This window comes from Cnephaeus nilssonii, assembly GCF_951640355.1.
Source record: "Cnephaeus nilssonii genome assembly, chromosome: 22".
Classification (NCBI taxonomy): domain Eukaryota; kingdom Metazoa; phylum Chordata; class Mammalia; order Chiroptera; family Vespertilionidae; genus Cnephaeus; species Cnephaeus nilssonii.
This window is the reverse complement of record NC_137093.1, coordinates 2875409-2891224: the sequence shown is the minus strand read 5'-3', so window position 1 is coordinate 2891224 and position 15816 is coordinate 2875409. Positions and strand designations below refer to the sequence as shown.

The window sequence follows — 15816 nt, the reverse complement described above, 5'->3', positions numbered from 1 at the left end:
TCAGGGTGACCTTGGAGAAGTGGACCCGGCAGGCCGAGGTGGGATGGGGACCGCACCTGTAGGGCGTGTAGAGATGGGTGAAGCGGCTGCAGGAGCAGGCGACGGTGAGGTGACTGAGGGCGCGGAGTGAGCACTGGGGGGCCTCAGACTTGCACTGCAGTGCTGGCTCCGACCTCCCTCGGGCGGTGACTATAGGGGAGTCACAGCCTCGCCCGGAAGCTGTTCCTCATGGGGGGGGATCAGGAATGAGACCCGCCCGCAGCTGCTTCGGGCTTTGAGGGCTGACGAACACAGACCATCTAGCAGGCTGAGGTCACATTCTTCAAGCTGCGGTCCGGTCATGCACGGGGCCCGCAGGTCGATGGCCTGTGCTGTTGCAGGACCCCTGCCCGAGCTGCAGGCGGAGAGGGACCTTGCAGGTCTGCCTGTCATCTGGTGAACTGCAGCGCTGGGTGTGAGCCCTGGGGCTCCCCCTCCCACCGGCACCCATCCGAGGCACCCGCTGGCTGGGTGGCTGTGATGAGGACGCCGCCCTAAGAGGAAGAGACCAGGGTGCCGGTGTGGCTTTACACCCTGGCTGCTGCCTCCACCCCAGGTCACAGCGTGGGAAGTGGCTCCACTTGACTGTGGTGCGAGGTGGAGGGAAAGGTGCCAGGATCAAGCTTTGCATTTAGGAGAAGGTGTGGGAGGGGGCCTCGGCGCGCCCATGGAGGAGGGGCGGCTGCTGGGTTCTGACATCATGTGTTCTCTCTCTGTTTCCCCTCCTCTCCCACCCTTCCTTCCTCAGGCTATCGCAGAGTAAAGTCTTAGATTCTCTCCTTTTCTGACTGCATGTCCCGCCCATGCATGCGCTCACTCAGGAGCGTGCACTGGGCACCTGCTCCTGCTAGGAAAAGCGGGGAGACACCCGGGACTGAAACGTGGGGATTTGAGTTAATAAGGCTCGGCGCCTGCCCTTAGGGGTTTGAACCTGATGAGAGGAGAGAGCCATCTAAACAGCAACCCAAGTGCAGTCTGGGGCGGGTGGGAGGGGGGGGTGGTGGTGGTTCTCACCACCAGCCTGTGTCCTTTGCTGGCAGCCAGAGGATTTATACACCCTGTCGGTTGTGGCCATATGTCACCATCACCTGGGCCATTTCCTCACTTAATACCACCCATAAACGGCAGTCAGACAGCCCTGGAGCCCGGCAGTCCAGGGGATTGGAAGAGTGGGGGCGGGCGGCGGGCAGCAGGTGGAAGGCGAGGGGCAGTGGGAAGTGGGAGGCTGGGGGCCAAGCCCACAGCCGCTGGCCGCACCGTGATGAGTTTCTTTTCCTTGTTTCTTTCCTGCCCCTGCTCTCCCCCTGCTGCGGCCCAGTGTGTCAAATCCTCCCCAAGGGCGTGGTCGCTGTCCTGGGCCCGTCCTCCAGCCCGGCCTCCAGCTCCATCATCAGCAACATCTGTGGGGAGAAGGAGGTGAGTGCTGGGCAGACGGGGCGACCGCAGGCCGCAGCGTGCCCACAGGTGCCGTGGGCTCCGAGGCTAGCGGAGCCCGCGGGGCCCGTTTGTGCCACTGACAGCAGGAATGGAATGAGGCCAGGGAGTGTCCTTCGCGGCACACGCGCCTTTTCCAGGTTGTTTGGAGGGAGGGGACGCAGAGCAGGTTTCGCAACAGGATTTCAAGGACGCCTTTGCGTCTACGGTGGTCCTTCGGGGAGGGTGGGGCTGGGGGAGGTGGGCAGAGGGGGGCTGGGGGTGGTATGGGGGTGGGGGTGGGGCAGGAGGGCAGAAGTCTGACTCCACGTGACAGATCCTGTTATGATTTTAGACAATGGGACTCTGGGGAAGAAGGCATTGCTACAGTCGATTGGTAAAATAAGGTTTGGAAACCTGCTTTATAAGTTCTCTAGAAAGGGATTCTATGTTGCTTTCTACCTCATTCACCAAGTCCAGGGGTCGCTCGTCCATCAGCCACGTCCTCCGCAGGTGCCGCCTCTCCCTGGAGCCTCCCTCCTTTCCACGTGCGGAGCCATTTCCTGTGGTTCCAGCTCCGTGCGAGAGGAGGATGCTGGGAGGCTAAGGCACAGCTGCTCCTGGTTTCATCCCTCCCTCCCGCCTTCACCCCTAGAGAAACAAGCTGTGGAGTGCAGTGGTCCTGCCTGTTACTGGAATCTTCCCTAGGCCTTCCCAGAATCAACCACTTCTTTCCCTGCCAGCGTATCCCTGGAGACAGAGGCAAAGGCCCCTGCATCCTCTCCCTGCCCCCGGGCCTCCAGCCAGACCAAGCATCGCTTTTAATATTCTCTGAGGCTGAACGGCCTCACCCTGAACTCCCGCAGCTCCAGGGAAAAGAAATGGCGCTCGCACCAAGGAGCTCATTTCTTTGAGCGCAGCTGACACCCGGCCCTGACCGCTGCCCTCCCCCCCCCCCGCTGCCCTCCCCCTCCCGCTCACCTCCCTGCTCCCACCTCCACGCGGCTTCCGGGGCCTGTGTGCAATCGCAGATGGAAATGCGTTGCTCTTGGTCCTGGATGGAATGTCAGCAGGCCTGGCCAGACCCTCTGCCTGGCTCATTAGAGCGGCTGGCGGCTCCCCCGGCGCCTGCCTTCCTCCTACCAGGGCCCTCTGGGAGCCCTCAGCCTCGCCTCCTGCACACCCCGCTCCGGGAGCTTGTCTGGAGCCCCTGCGTTTTGGGGAAAAGGGGAAAGAGGAGGAGAAGGGGCAGTGCCGAGCACGTGCTGCGTGCGGCGTGAGCGCTGCTCCTTCACTCACAGATCTCCCTTTATGCTCCCAAAGCCCCTAGAGGCCCCTCTCGTCACCTCATTGGCATGAGCTGGGCCCCAAGCCACACCCCCTGGATGCAGACCAAATCTTTAGACTTTAACCCATTTGTCCTTCACTTTCCTGAGCCCATGGATTTGAGGGCTTTTCTAAGGGTATCACCTCCCCGAGGGGAGTGCGCCGCTAACGGAACCCTGGCGGCTGGATGTCCATGCACGGCGGGCCTCGGCCAGAGACGCCCGAATGTGTCCTCCAGGCCCCGCCCCGCGCCCTGCCTGGCCTGTGCCTCCATCTTGCTCCTCTGTGACCTTTGCCCTCACAGGGTTCATTCGTCTTACACTAATCATATGGGATGCAAAACACAGCTGGGACGCAGCATTCTCCACGGCACAGCCTCACTCTTCCGAGTCCCGGCTCACGACTCGCGGGACCCCCCAGCCTGCACTTTCTGTCTCTGCTGGAAACAGTGGCTGCCCTGTCAGTTCAAGGGCTAATCCTAGTTGAATTCAGACATTTCTCCCCCGTCTCTGCTAACCTTCCTCTCCCCTCACCTGGTTTCACGGAGATCCGGCTTCTGGCCGACGTTCCTCAGAAGCTTAAAACGATAAGGTCGCTGACTCCCACGGAGACCATCTCAGAACCATCGCAGACGGGCTGGCCAGTGAACGCACCATCAGAGTTCTTCCTGCTGTTCATCCTCAGCCCTGCCGCTTTAACACGCGTCTAGAGTCATGCCTGCTGTGATGTGGCCGTCCCCGTAGGCCCCTGGTCCTCAGGGAGGAGTGTTGAAGTTCCAGCCCCACCGCGCGCAGGGCACGGGGCAGCCTGCAGCTCTCCCAGCTTGTGCCAGGGGTGAGGGAGACAGAATAAAATCAACATGGATGGCAGCTTATTACGTTTTAACTGTCCAACAACCTACCCAGGCGCCTGAGCTGCCAATAAAGGAGCGATCCCAGGCTGCAAGGAGAAGAGGCGGGGTCAGGGCGGTGCCTCTGGGAATGTCAGGAGCAGAGGCAGAGGGAGCTGACTGGCCCAGGAGGCCACAGCAGGTGTGTGTGCACCTGCCCCACGCGCAGGCTCTCCACGTGCGTGTTCCAGGGCGTGGTGGGAGCTGGCTGGTGCTCCTGCCTCGTCTCTTGGTCCCCAGAGCAGGGTTTTCTTTCCCTGCCATCTCTGCGCTGACTTATTCGTGACAACTCGAGGATTATGAGGGTTATGCCTTCGAGGGCCACTTGTCCAGCTGCTCAGCAGCGGGCAGTTTCCTCCAGAATCAGCCCATGGTGCCCAGGCACCCACACAGGCCTCCCGGAGGCTCTCCCCTGCCCGCCCGCCTTCAGCGCTGTCTAGGGTGCCATCCTGTGGGTGCCTGAGGCCTGCCAGCTCTGCTTCCCGCTGGTGTGAGGCAAAGGCCTGACCTAAAAAACCCTCCCTCCACAGCCTCTCCAGCTCCTTTCTCCCTCTTTTTGGACCCCCCCCTCAACCTGCTGCTCATTTTGGCTCCTCCTCTCAGGTCCCTCATTTCAAAGTGGCCCCAGAGGAGTTTATCAAGTTCCAGCTGCAGAGATTCACCACCCTGAACCTGCACCCCAGCAACACGGACATCAGCGTGGCTGTGGCTGGGGTCCTGAACTTCTTCAACTGCACCACGGCCTGCCTCGTCTGCGCCAAAGCGGAATGTAAGCCCCCGGCCGGCTGGCTCCCGGCAGCCCCCGCGCGAGCTGGCTGATTTCAACCTGATTGCAGCCCTGGGGGGGACACACAGGAAGAGGGCGCCCCCTTAGGTCCCAGGGCAGATAACCAGGGGCTCGGCATCACATGCTCATCTGTGAGCACCCCTTCTTGGCTGACTTTCCCCAGGAGCGTAAAGTGACGAGGGAGCCAACCATCGGAGAGCACCCCAGGACCCACACTCGGGGCGAGCCCACACAGAGAGCTTCTGCTTGGCTGCTTGTCCATGTGTGTGTGCACATGTGTGTATGCATGTGAGACAGAGAGAGAGAGCAGTCTGTCTGACAGAATCCCCTGGGCACGGGCAGAACGGAGAGAACTGGGTACAGGGAGACTGGCCAACCTCCACGCCTTGGTGCGCCTGCAAACGCAGTTCCCACACTTACAGCCGCTGCTGAGGAGAAGCGGGGGATGAAGGCGGTGCGTTTGTACTTGATGAGCTGAAGAGCTTCTTGCCTGGAGAGCAGGCTCTGCTGCCGGAACAAGGGCCAAGGTCAATTTCCGATAAAGCACTTGTTTCCTGCAAATGCATGTTTTGGAAATGCATTTCTCTGACTCTCAGACAGTTTGTAACATAAACTCAGTGTCTGAGATGTAGCTCCTTTAAGCAGCACTTCCCAGGAAACCCTTGCTCTGTGCACCCAGTGGCAGCCGCACCCATGCAGTCGGCCAGGTGCTGACCGCGGGCTGTCAGCGGGGCCCAGCCCCGGGCCCAGGCACCTGTGTTTGGGCAGCTCGCTGTGCAGGCCTGCCGGCAGGCCCGGGGAGTGGGGGGCTGCACGAGCAGGGCCATGCCATGCCCGCCAGGGCTCCTCTCAGTAGATGCTCAGAACTGCTCGGCGCACCAACGTCCTCCCCCCTCCCTGGCATCCTGAAGGCACCTGCAGACATCGCCCTCCCTGTCAGGGTGGAGCCACGTCCTCACCGGTCCCGGCCCTGGTGGCCTCCACAGGCACATTGTCCCACCACTCAGCGGACATGACTCCTGTACTGCAAGAGAAGAAGAGCAGCCGAGCCCACTGTGTGAGCCCCGCCCCCATCCACACTCTATTCCGAGTCCACCCCCGGCCCCTGCAGTCAGTGTTCTTCAGTCCAGGATCCAGGCCTGTCACCGGGTGCAGTTCAGTTGCCATGTCTCTTCAGCCTTCCTTCAGCTAGATCTGTCTCTCAACTGCGCCATTTTGAAGGGTTGGGGCCAGTTATTTTGTAGACGGTGCTGCTTTCCCCTCGGGAATAACTAACTGGGAGATTATCGGAAGGTACATGAATGCCCTGCTCCTTAGGGCACATGCAGGCTTTTGCCTGAATCAGGTCACATGACTGCCAGAAGTGGTCGGAGCGCAGCGTTCTGTCTGCATTTGTGAGTGAGCAGTTTCCGGCGAGGCTCTTTGCTTCTCCTTACTTATTTCCTCCTGTCAGTGTGGCTCCACGGACTCTGGTTTATTCAATGGCTACAATCCGTTGCTATTATTACTTATGTTGAGGCTCAGATGGTCCAGGTTTGGCAGTGGGAGCTCCTGCAAGCTGGCCTCTGTGCCTGTTGCCTTTGAGCACCTTCTTACCTCTGGCCCACGGTGGTCCAGGTCCACGCCCCAGCCCAGCCCAGGACTCAGCCATTTGGCTAAGGACCCATGTTTTATTGTTTTGTTTGGTTTGTTTGTTTTGTGTGTGTGTTTCAAGGAATAATAGAACCCTAGGTCTGGTATCTAGGTGTCATCTCTTACGTCCTTTCAGTGGATAAACTGGGGAAAATATCCATTTCCTATCATTCTTGCCTTTCACCACTTTATATTTGTAGTTCCTTTACCTCATCATGAGAAGCCCGGCTCCCAACAAAATCAATATATTTACTCCTTTGTTCAATTCTACAGCCCATAAACTTGTTGCAGAATTACTACACCAATACCACTGTTAATAATAAACCTACTAACCTATGAAGTCATGTCAGTTTTTTTGCAGTTCCTTTGGTCCTTTTATCTTCAGAATGAGGGGAGTAAAAGTACTCTAGCTAAAAGTCACTTGGGTTCTTTCTTTTTTACTTTTCTTTAATCTAGTTATCTATTTGGTATATTGTTAAGTTTATTTGTGTTTCTTTTCAACTATGAAGTTAAAAAAAATCCTCGTTGATCTAACTTCTGGCATTTTAATTATGATGTGTTTTGGTGTGGCCCTCTTTGGGTTCATCTTGTTTAGGACTCTCTGTGCTTTCTGGAGTTGTGTGTCTTTTGCTTCACCATATTGGGGAAGTTTAACTTTTGGAAAAGATTTTCTGTCTCTTTCTCTCTCTTCTTCTGGGACCACTGTAATTCAAATGTTGGGATACTTGGCGTTGTCCCAGAGGTCCCTAAACTGCACTTATTTTTTTTAATTCCTTTTTCTTTTTGCTGTTCCAACTGGATGTGTTCTGTTCCTTTGTCTCCCCAATCACTGATTAGATCCTCTGCTTCCTCTATCCTGCTGTTGATCCCATCCAATGTATTCTTCATGTCAGTTATTGCATTCTTTATTTCAGACGGGTTGTTTTTTATGTTTTCTGTCTCCTTTTTTATGTTTCCTATTTCTTTGTTGAGATCATTGAGCATCCTAATAACCAGTGTTTTGAACTCTTTATCTGATAGACTGCTTGTCTCTGTTTCAATTCATTCTTTTTCTGGGGCTTTGTGCTAGTCTTTAGTTCGGGACGTATTTCTCTGTCTCTTCATGTTGGCCGTCTCCGAGTGTTTGTATGAGTTGAGTGAAACAGCAACCTCTCCTGGTCCTACAGGAGTGACCTTGTATAGGAGGGCTCCTGTGTGGACTGCATGTCGGTGTCCTTGGCAGGCCAGCAGGAGCTGGAGCCTGCATTGGGAGTTACTGGGGGTCAGGCCTTACCAAGGCCTGGAGCTGTGCCTGGAATGGGAAGGGCCAAGGGCAGGCTGTACTGGACCCTGGCAGGGTGGCTGCACTTGTAGCTGGAGGGGCTCGGGCCTCCCACAGTTCCTGGGGCAAGGCACCCTGGGACCGAGCAGCAGCTGGAGGTGGGCTAGCTGTAGGGATTCAGGAGGTAAGCTGGGCTGTAGCAGAGGGAGGTAATTCTGAGGACAAGCCACACCTGGGTGGGAGCTGCAGCTAACATGAACTTGAATGCGACTTGAGGAGAGTCTGGCAGCGAGTCACGAGGCTGGAAGCTGGAGCCAGAGCCAGAGCTGTTTCAGAGGCTTGTTTTGTGTGGTCAGCCTCTCTCTCTCTCTCTCTCTCTCTCTCTCTCTCTCTCTCTCTCTGGTTGTGCAGAAGCTGTTTGGTCAGCTCCCATTCTTCTCCAGGGGGAACTGCTCTGTCTGTAGAGGGGAGTACAGGGTGTTCCCATGCCGCCATCTTGGACCAGAGCCCACGTGTGCTTTTCACATCTCTTATTTATTACAACTCAGGCTTGGAAGTACTGGGATTCCTAAGTGGAATGTAAAACTGTTCCTCACTCTCACCAGCCACATTTCCAGGTCTCAGTGGCCACATGTGGACAGCGCAGGTCTAGAACTTTCCCACCAGATGTTCCATTGGGCAGCGCTACTTTAGATGATGCGTGCTTTGGGAAAAACGAGTGTGTGGCCCTCCACACAAACCCAGAAGTATTGGCTACCACTCTGTCCTAGTTCCCCTCGCAGAGGTGTGCAGCTCACATTAGCATGGACGCTGGCCGGTCCTATACCAAACAACTCTCTTACCTCCCATCGTCCCAGTAGGTTGGCCATGCGCCCAAAAGGATGCTGAGCTGGGAGCCCATCGGATGCTTGTCTTTGATAGAACGTGGCTGGGAACCAGGTGGCCCCCCTCGTGTGGGATCCTCGCACCACTGAATGGGGTAACGGAGTCAAGGACTCCCCTGGAAATTTCTGCCACAAGCCCCCTCAGGCAGGACAGAACCGGCGCGCCCTGTGCTCACAGCAGGAGTGTTGAGGGACAAAGCACAGCTGTAAACATCTCCAGGCAAAGCTTCTCCTGCAGTTTTCTCAGTGCTCACCAACCTGACAGGAAGGTCTTCCTTATGTCTAGCCACAGTCCCTCTTGCTCTCGGTCTGCTGGGCCCTGGCAGCTGAGGCCCATGCGGGAAACACACTGTGAATTTGGGAGACTGATGGCAGTGCAGAGGCCACGTTCTTCCCACCCCCATCTTTCCCTCAGACAAGGGGACAGTCTCCACGACCACGCCAGGCACAGACTGTCCTGCCTGTGAGCGAGAAGCCTCAGCCTCCCCCACACCCGCTCTCTCCCCTCTGGCCCGTGTTCGGCCCTCCCTGCCCATTCTTGGGTCGAGCTGAGTGTGGGATGGGACAAAACAAAGAACAAGTGAAATATGTTGTTCAAGCATTTGAACTAATTCTGTGCCCCTTCCCCACCAGCAACCCATCGGAGCCTCGTCCTGCTCCCTCATCCGCTCCATGGAGCGGTCTGAAGCCACTCCTGGGGCACGGGTGCCTGGCAAGCAGGAGGGCGATGGAGACTTCCGGGTTTAGGGCTCCGTGCACAGCGGTGAGCTCCGTGCTGCTCACTAACCCTCCCCACCGTCCTCTGAGGTCGGGATTATGCCAGCTGCCTCCGGGGAACATTAACATTTGCAGAAGCAAAGCCCACACCCAAGGCATCAGCCGGGGGAGAGGAAGTGATGCCCATGGAAATGGGTGTTTATCTTGTTTTTTGATACGAGGGTCCTCTGTGTCCCCCGAAGAGCCTTCCTGTGGGCATTTGTGTCATTGCCCTCTAGCCCTGTCCAACCCTGGCCGTGTCTTTCACAGCCACTCCATCTCCCTCCACCCCCCTGGCCCCTGCCTTCCACTCCCCACAGCCAGCCTTTCTCCTGCCCAGAACAGCAGGCCACCCACATCCTGTGCGGGGCTGTGGGTCCCCTCATCCTGAGCTGGCCTTGGCAAGGACCCCTGCTGGGCCAGGGCCTTCTGGAGAGGAGGGCTGCTGGGGGTGGAAGGGAGGCCAGGGGGAGAGCAGCTTCTGGCCTCCCCGTGCAGCTGCCTCTGGTAAACCCCTTCATTCCATTAAAAGGGCGGAAGTGAAGAGAATGACAATTGAAGCATGTCAAATGCACTGAAACACTCCTAATATTTTTAAAGTAACCAAACCACACTTTCTCTTCTGCAAATTTCTTCCCCTGCCTAGAATTTTTAAAATATTCTCTTCTGATTCATAGAATTAGAGAATCTGTGCGCTGGAAAGATGTCAACATTCTTCTAGTTCAACTTCCAGCCCCAGGTTTGGGTTTAATCCCTGGGCAGCCTCCTCGGAGGCTCAGCCCTTCCCGACTGCCTGCAGTGCCTGGCTCCTCCCTCCTGCCACTGCCGCTGCTGCGTCGCTGGCATCTTGAACAGAAGTTCTTCCTCAGGCTGAGGGAGGCCTGTCTCGGGGGCGCCCAGCCGCTCCTTGTTCCTGGAGTGGTTCCGAGGCTGCCGGGGACCAGAGTGTCTTCCTCCAGCCAGAAACCTCGTTGCCTCCGCTGCCCCACCAGGCACTGCAGCTCCCTGGTCTGTTAGGATGTGGGGGTACTGTCTGTGGCCCACAGTCTCTAGTTCCATTGGTCAGTAAGCACCCCGAGCCCTGCCTCGCATGAGAGATGTGCAGAGAAGTGTGAGTGGGACTCCTACCCAACATGGTGAAATAGTGTATGTGTGTGCATGTTGTAATATGTAACACACTAGAGGCCTGGTGCACAAAATTCGTGCACAGGCAGGGTCCCTGGGCCTGGCCTGTGATCAGGGCCAATCTGTGCAGCGACTGGCGGGGTGATCAGGGCTCCTGCTTGGACCCACCTTGGCTGGCCTGGCACTGCCCACTCGCCGGCCCTGCCCCCTGCCGCTGCTGCCAGTTGCCTCCTTCTGAGGGGTGATTGGGGGCCCCTGCTTGCACCCATCTTGGCTGGCCTGGTGCCGCCCGCTCACCGGCCTCACCCCCCACCGCTGCAGCTGGTTGGGGCCTGTGGGCTGGAGGCAGCTCCTGCATTGAGTTTCTGCCCCCTGGTGGTCAGTGTGTGTAATAGTGACCAGTCATTCTGCTGGTCATTATGCCGTTCGGTCGATTTGCATATTAGGGTTTTATATAGATCAGGCGTCCTCAAACTACGGCCCGCAGGCCACATGCGGGTGTTTTTGCCGTTTTGTTTTTTTACTTCAAAATAAGATATGTGTAGTGTGCATAGGAATTTGTTCATAGTTTTTTTAAAACTATAGTCCGGCCCTCCAACGGTCTGAGGGACAGTGAACTGGCCCCCTGTTTAAAAAGTTTGAGGTATGCCGAAACCGGTTTGGCTCAGTGGATAGAGCGTCAGCCTGCGGACTGAAAGGTCCCGGGTTCGATTCCGGTCAAGTGCATGTACCTTGGTTGCGGGCACATCCCCAGTGGGGGCTGTGCAGGAGGCAGCTGATCGATGTATCTCTCTCATCGATGTTTCTAGCTCTCTATCTCTCTCCCTTCCTCTCTGTAAAAAAAAAAAAAAAAAAAAGTAAAAAGTTTGAGGTCCCCTGATATAGATAGATATAACTATTTAGATGCTATAAAATAGTTTAACTGAATCCTGAAAGGAAAAAAAAGATACCTACTAAGAAGGGATCAATTTAAAAAAGAGCAGAGCCTAGCAGCCGTGTCTGCACAGGGGCCTCTCACGCAAACCGCACTTCCCCGCGGGAAGGTTCTGCTCTGAGCTGCCCCTGATCCGCCCTCATAAAGCAGTTCCTCAAATCCTAGTTCAACCAATACGGCTGAGGCTTTCCCCATCCAATCGGAGCTGCGCAGGTCTGACCAATCAGAGCATCTCTATTCTGGTCCATTAGGACAGTGCCTTTGGACCAGTCAAATGTGAGGGTCTGGGTTCTCATTTGAATGAGGACGGGCCAGTCAGGGGCCAGGGGCTGGGACTTCTGTCCAGGAAAGCCAGCGCCCCTCCGGGAGTGCACTTTCCTTGGCAGCTGGAGGCTGCCTTTCTCAGGCTGCAGCCGAAACACTGAAGACGTCTCAGAGACGTCTCACTGGAGCCGAGCAGAGCACACTAGCAGCACAGAGCAAAACCAGGCAGGCTGGCGTGGACTGGCGTGGGGTGGGCGGAGTGAGCAGACTGGCGTGGACTGGTGTGGGGCGGGCGGAGCGGGCAGACTGGTGTGGACTGGTGTGGAGCGGGTGGAATGAGCAGACTGGCGTGGACTGGCGTGGGGCGGGTGGAATGAACAGACTGGCGTGGACTGGTGTGGGGCGGGTGGAATGAGCAGACTGGCGTGGACTGGCGTGGGGCGGGTGGAATGAACAGACTGGCGTGGACTGGTGTGGGGCGGGTGGAATGAGCAGACTGGCGTGGACTGGTGTGGGGCAGGCGGAACGAGCAGACTGGCGTGGACTGGCGTGGGGCGGGTGGAATGAACAGACTGGCGTGGACTGGTGTGGGGCGGGTGGAATGAGCAGACTGGCGTGGACTGGCGTGGGGCGGGTGGAATGAGCAGACTGGCGTGGACTGGTGTGGGGCGGGCAGAGCTGCCTGCTGAGGGAGGCCTGGGCCCTGGGAGCCCCACAGGTAGCTCCCGGCCCTGCGATCCATCGCACTGTATGACCGCTGAGCTATTTGCACTAAATAAGGTTTCGTCTTCCCCACACCCCAAAATGGGGGTTCCTGTTGGTGTTGAATTGGCGCTGCTGACCATCAGTTGACATAACCACAGGCTGTGCTGTGGTGGGATGATAAGTTTTGTAAGAGGTGGGAGACGGTGAAGGATGGTTGGTCTGTGAAGGTGGAGGGAGGGGAGTGGAAACTAGATTTGCGCAGCACCTTCTAGGTGACAGACACTGTTCTCTTACTGGACGTCCTCTTACTAACCCGCTGAGGCGGCTCCTCTCCCTATTGCCAGACCTCTGGCCTCTGGGCGGAGAGTAACCCGCTGTCACCCCAGGCTCTGTCTCCTTCCATTGAATTTCATTGCCAAGACTGAATGACCCCAGGGGATGTGGCCTCTTGCCCAGTCACGCTCCAAAGACTCTCCCTGCTGCATCCAGATCCCCTGGGACGCCCTCCGCCCCCTGCAGCTGCGTGCTCCCTCCCGCCCGCACCGCAGGCAGGTCTTTCCTGAGTCAGGGCGATGCCCTCCGAAAGGCTGGCTCCAGGCCTCAGTGCCCGCGAGGCTGTGCTTTCCCATCAGCAAAGAGGAAAGGGGGTGAATACCCTCTCCATTCACTTACAGGACAGAACACGGCTGCCCCAGAAACCCGGCATTCAATGCGGCAGCCCTAGAACACCTGGCATTCAATGCGGCAGCCCTAGAACACCCGGCATTCAATGCTGCAGCCCTAGAAAACCCGGCATTCAATGCGGCGGCCCTAGAAAACCCGGCATTCAGGCCGTGGAAGAAAACAGGGACGTGAGCCGAACTTTCCTATAGGCTTAGCTCCTTGGACCCTAAGCTCCTGGAGGGCAGGGTCCATCTTCTCTTCTGGGTTTGGGGGCCAGTGCCTGGCCCTTGGGGTGCGCAGGGTGAGTTTGGTTCAACAGACTTCTACTCTCCTCCCTCTTTGTTCTGCCTCACTGAGCCACCCTTCTGAGCTCTCGTGGGGATGAGGAAACACAGGAGAAGTAACATGGATACTACATATTCCAGTGCCCAGCGAGCTTTCCTCAGGGACCTCCTTGAACTCTGGCCTGTTACACCCATTTTACAGATGAAGATGGAGCCTCGAAGAGGTTAGGTGACTTCTCAAGGTCACAGAGCCAGGGAGGGCTGACCTTGCGCTTGAACCCAGACCTGCCTCAGGGATTGGCAGCAAGTGCCCCACCCTCATTGCCCCGGAGGCCGGTGGAGGGGCTCCGAGGGGCACGGGCAGCCGTGGCTCTTCACCGTCTGTGCTGTGGGGAGGAAGGAAAGGCAGCCCCATCCCGTGGCTCCCCTCCCCACCCACCCGCAGCCTCCAGCCCCTGGAATGCTGCCCAGGCCCCATGGGATAGAGCTCGCCCACCTCCTAGAGCTCCCATCCCCCTCGTGCCAGGCCCGTGGGCTCCATCTGCTACTTTGTCCCTGTTTGCATCCAGAGAAAACGCCGGGGCCGGCCTCGGCTCTATGCCTGCTGCCTTCTGTGGTTCTGTCCGCAGCGGCAGCCTGGTCCATGGGAAGAGGGCTGGAGGAGAGGAGAACATGGGACCCTGAGCCAGCTGGCTCCCCGGTGGCCAGGCAAGGCCTCTGTAACAGAAAGAGGCAGGCATGGACCCTCCTCCCGGCTCCCGCTCTCTCTGACCTTTGGATCCTCAAGAGTCAAGACGGGGAGTGACCTGAGCAGGGAGGGGTCTCTGGACACCTCAGGACATTCCTGCGTTTCCTGTCCCTTCAGCCAGGACGGAAGCGGGAGCGTGGGGCCTCCGCCTGGTGAGCAGGCCAGGCCTTCCCTCTGCTCCGCGTGTGGAGCCCCTGTTCCAGCGGCGCTGTCTGCAGCCTCGGGCTCTGTGCTGGGGACTGATGATGCCTGTCGCGTCGCTGGGAGTGCTTAAATGAGGTGGACCACGTACAATGCTCCGCCAGTCACCTGGAGCGTAATAGCGTTTAATAAACGTTACTTTTGAGCTTGCTTTGAAGAGCAAATGCCTATAGGTCTATTCCATTGGGCTTGAGCTCACTGTGTTCCCAGGAGACCTGCACACTCGCTGGCCTGCCTTAAAGACAGAGCAGAATTAAGACCTTTTGTCTCATTCACACATTCTGGACCCTCTCCCCCCACCCCTGCCCCAGGCAGCAGGTAGCAGGGACCGGAGGGGCGGAGGAGGGAGTATCCTTAGAGCGGTCCAGTCTTCCTGTTCTGTTCTGGGCCCCATGATTGCCTGCTGGGGTGCAGCTTGAAGCCTGTTCTTTTAAAGCTGTACTAACACTTTGTCTGATGCAGCCACTGTGCTCTGAGGAGCTCACAGTGTTTTGCAAGACCTGTTTTCTGGGCCTGTGACCGGGCCCCGACCCCCACAACGTAGGTGAAGGCTGTTGCGAGTGCATGTAACGGCGAGGAGGGTTTGCCGTGTGCACGCTTCGGCCCAAGTGTTTCACGTGCCTCATCTAATCCTCGCCACGGCCCTGTGAGCCGGCCGCTGTTGCTGCTCTCATGTCCCAGATGAAGAAACGGGGGCCAAGAGACCCGGCCGCACGAACAGGTCACACAGTGAGCAAGTGGCTAAGCGAGGGCAAGAAGCCCAGGCCTGGTGGTCCCTGAGCCCAGGGCTGCCTGCTGGCCAGTGCTGCCCGAGGACCAGGAGCAAGTGGGGGCTCTCTCTGCCTGGGGGAACCCCAGGAGCGAGTGGGGGCTCTGTCTGCCTCGGGGGTGGGGGGCAGGAGAGAGTGGGGGCTCTGTCTGCCTAGGGGAACCCCAGGAGCGAGTGGGGGCTCTCTCTGCCTCGGGGGTGGGGGACAGGAGAGAGTGGGGGCTCTCTCTGCCTCGGGGGTGGGGAACAGGAGCAAGTGGGGGCTCTGTCTGCCTGGGGGAACCCCAGGAGCGAGTGGGGGCTCTCTCTGCCTCAGGGGTGGGGGACAGGAGCGAGTGGGAGCTCTCTCTGCCTCGGGGGTGGGGGACAGGAGCGAGTGGGGGCTCTGTCTGCCTGGGGGAGTGCATTGTCTGCCTTCTAGGAGTTTCCCAGGGGAGTCAGGGGGAGCCCTGGGAGCGTAGGAGCATCTGTTTTATTGAAGAGGGGGTACTGGAAGCTCAGAACAGCTGAGAACCTTGCTCAGGCCAAGAGGCACTGGCTGGGCCGCCTGCCTCAGCAGGCCCCGGGGCGTGGCCGCTCCTGCTCCTGCTCCAGGGGTCCCAGGGGCATGCGGCCCTCGGGGCCTTCGTCCTCTCTCCGCTCCAGGCCTTCTGAACCTGGAGAAGCTGCTGCGGCAGTTCCTCATCTCCAAGGACACCCTCTCCGTCCGGATGCTGGATGACACCAGGGACCCCACCCCACTCCTCAAAGAGATCCGGGACGACAAGACCGCCACCATCATCATCCACGCCAATGCCTCCATGTCCCACACCATCCTCCTGAAGGTGCGTCCCTCCGCCCTCCCGCGGAGCGTGCGCTCTGCTCCCTCCGTGCGGGGGGTCCTCCTGGCCGTTCTGGGCGGGGCCTGAGCCCTGACCAACCTCTGGGGGCCTCAGTCTCCCTGGACGCTCCTGAGGGCTGCCGGGAGAAAGGGTGACGGCGATGCTGTAGGAACACTGAGCTGCTGCAGGAGGGCAGCCACCAACGCAACGCTGGCCAGCCGAGATCCCGCCAGGGCTCTGGGGGTCCCTGGGTCTCTAGAGGGTTTGGGGTGATGGGATGGGCTGTCTGCCCAGCGGTACAGAAGGATTCCCATG

The 15816-nt window shown here is 58.1% G+C and overlaps 1 protein-coding gene across 1 annotated transcript in view; it reads left to right on the top strand.

The window, feature by feature from the left end:
- Positions 1 to 340: 340 nt before the first annotated feature.
- GRIK4 (glutamate ionotropic receptor kainate type subunit 4) overlaps positions 341 to 15816 on the top strand; it is a gene marked incomplete at both ends in the record, with an annotated part of 129258 nt that continues 113782 nt past the window's right edge. Inside the window, 4 exons of the mRNA XM_079762939.1 lie at positions 341 to 419; positions 1358 to 1455; positions 4271 to 4436; positions 15326 to 15504. Of these exons, the coding sequence (XP_079619065.1) occupies positions 341 to 419; positions 1358 to 1455; positions 4271 to 4436; positions 15326 to 15504 (522 nt within the window). The remainder of the gene's footprint in view (positions 420 to 1357; positions 1456 to 4270; positions 4437 to 15325; positions 15505 to 15816) is intronic.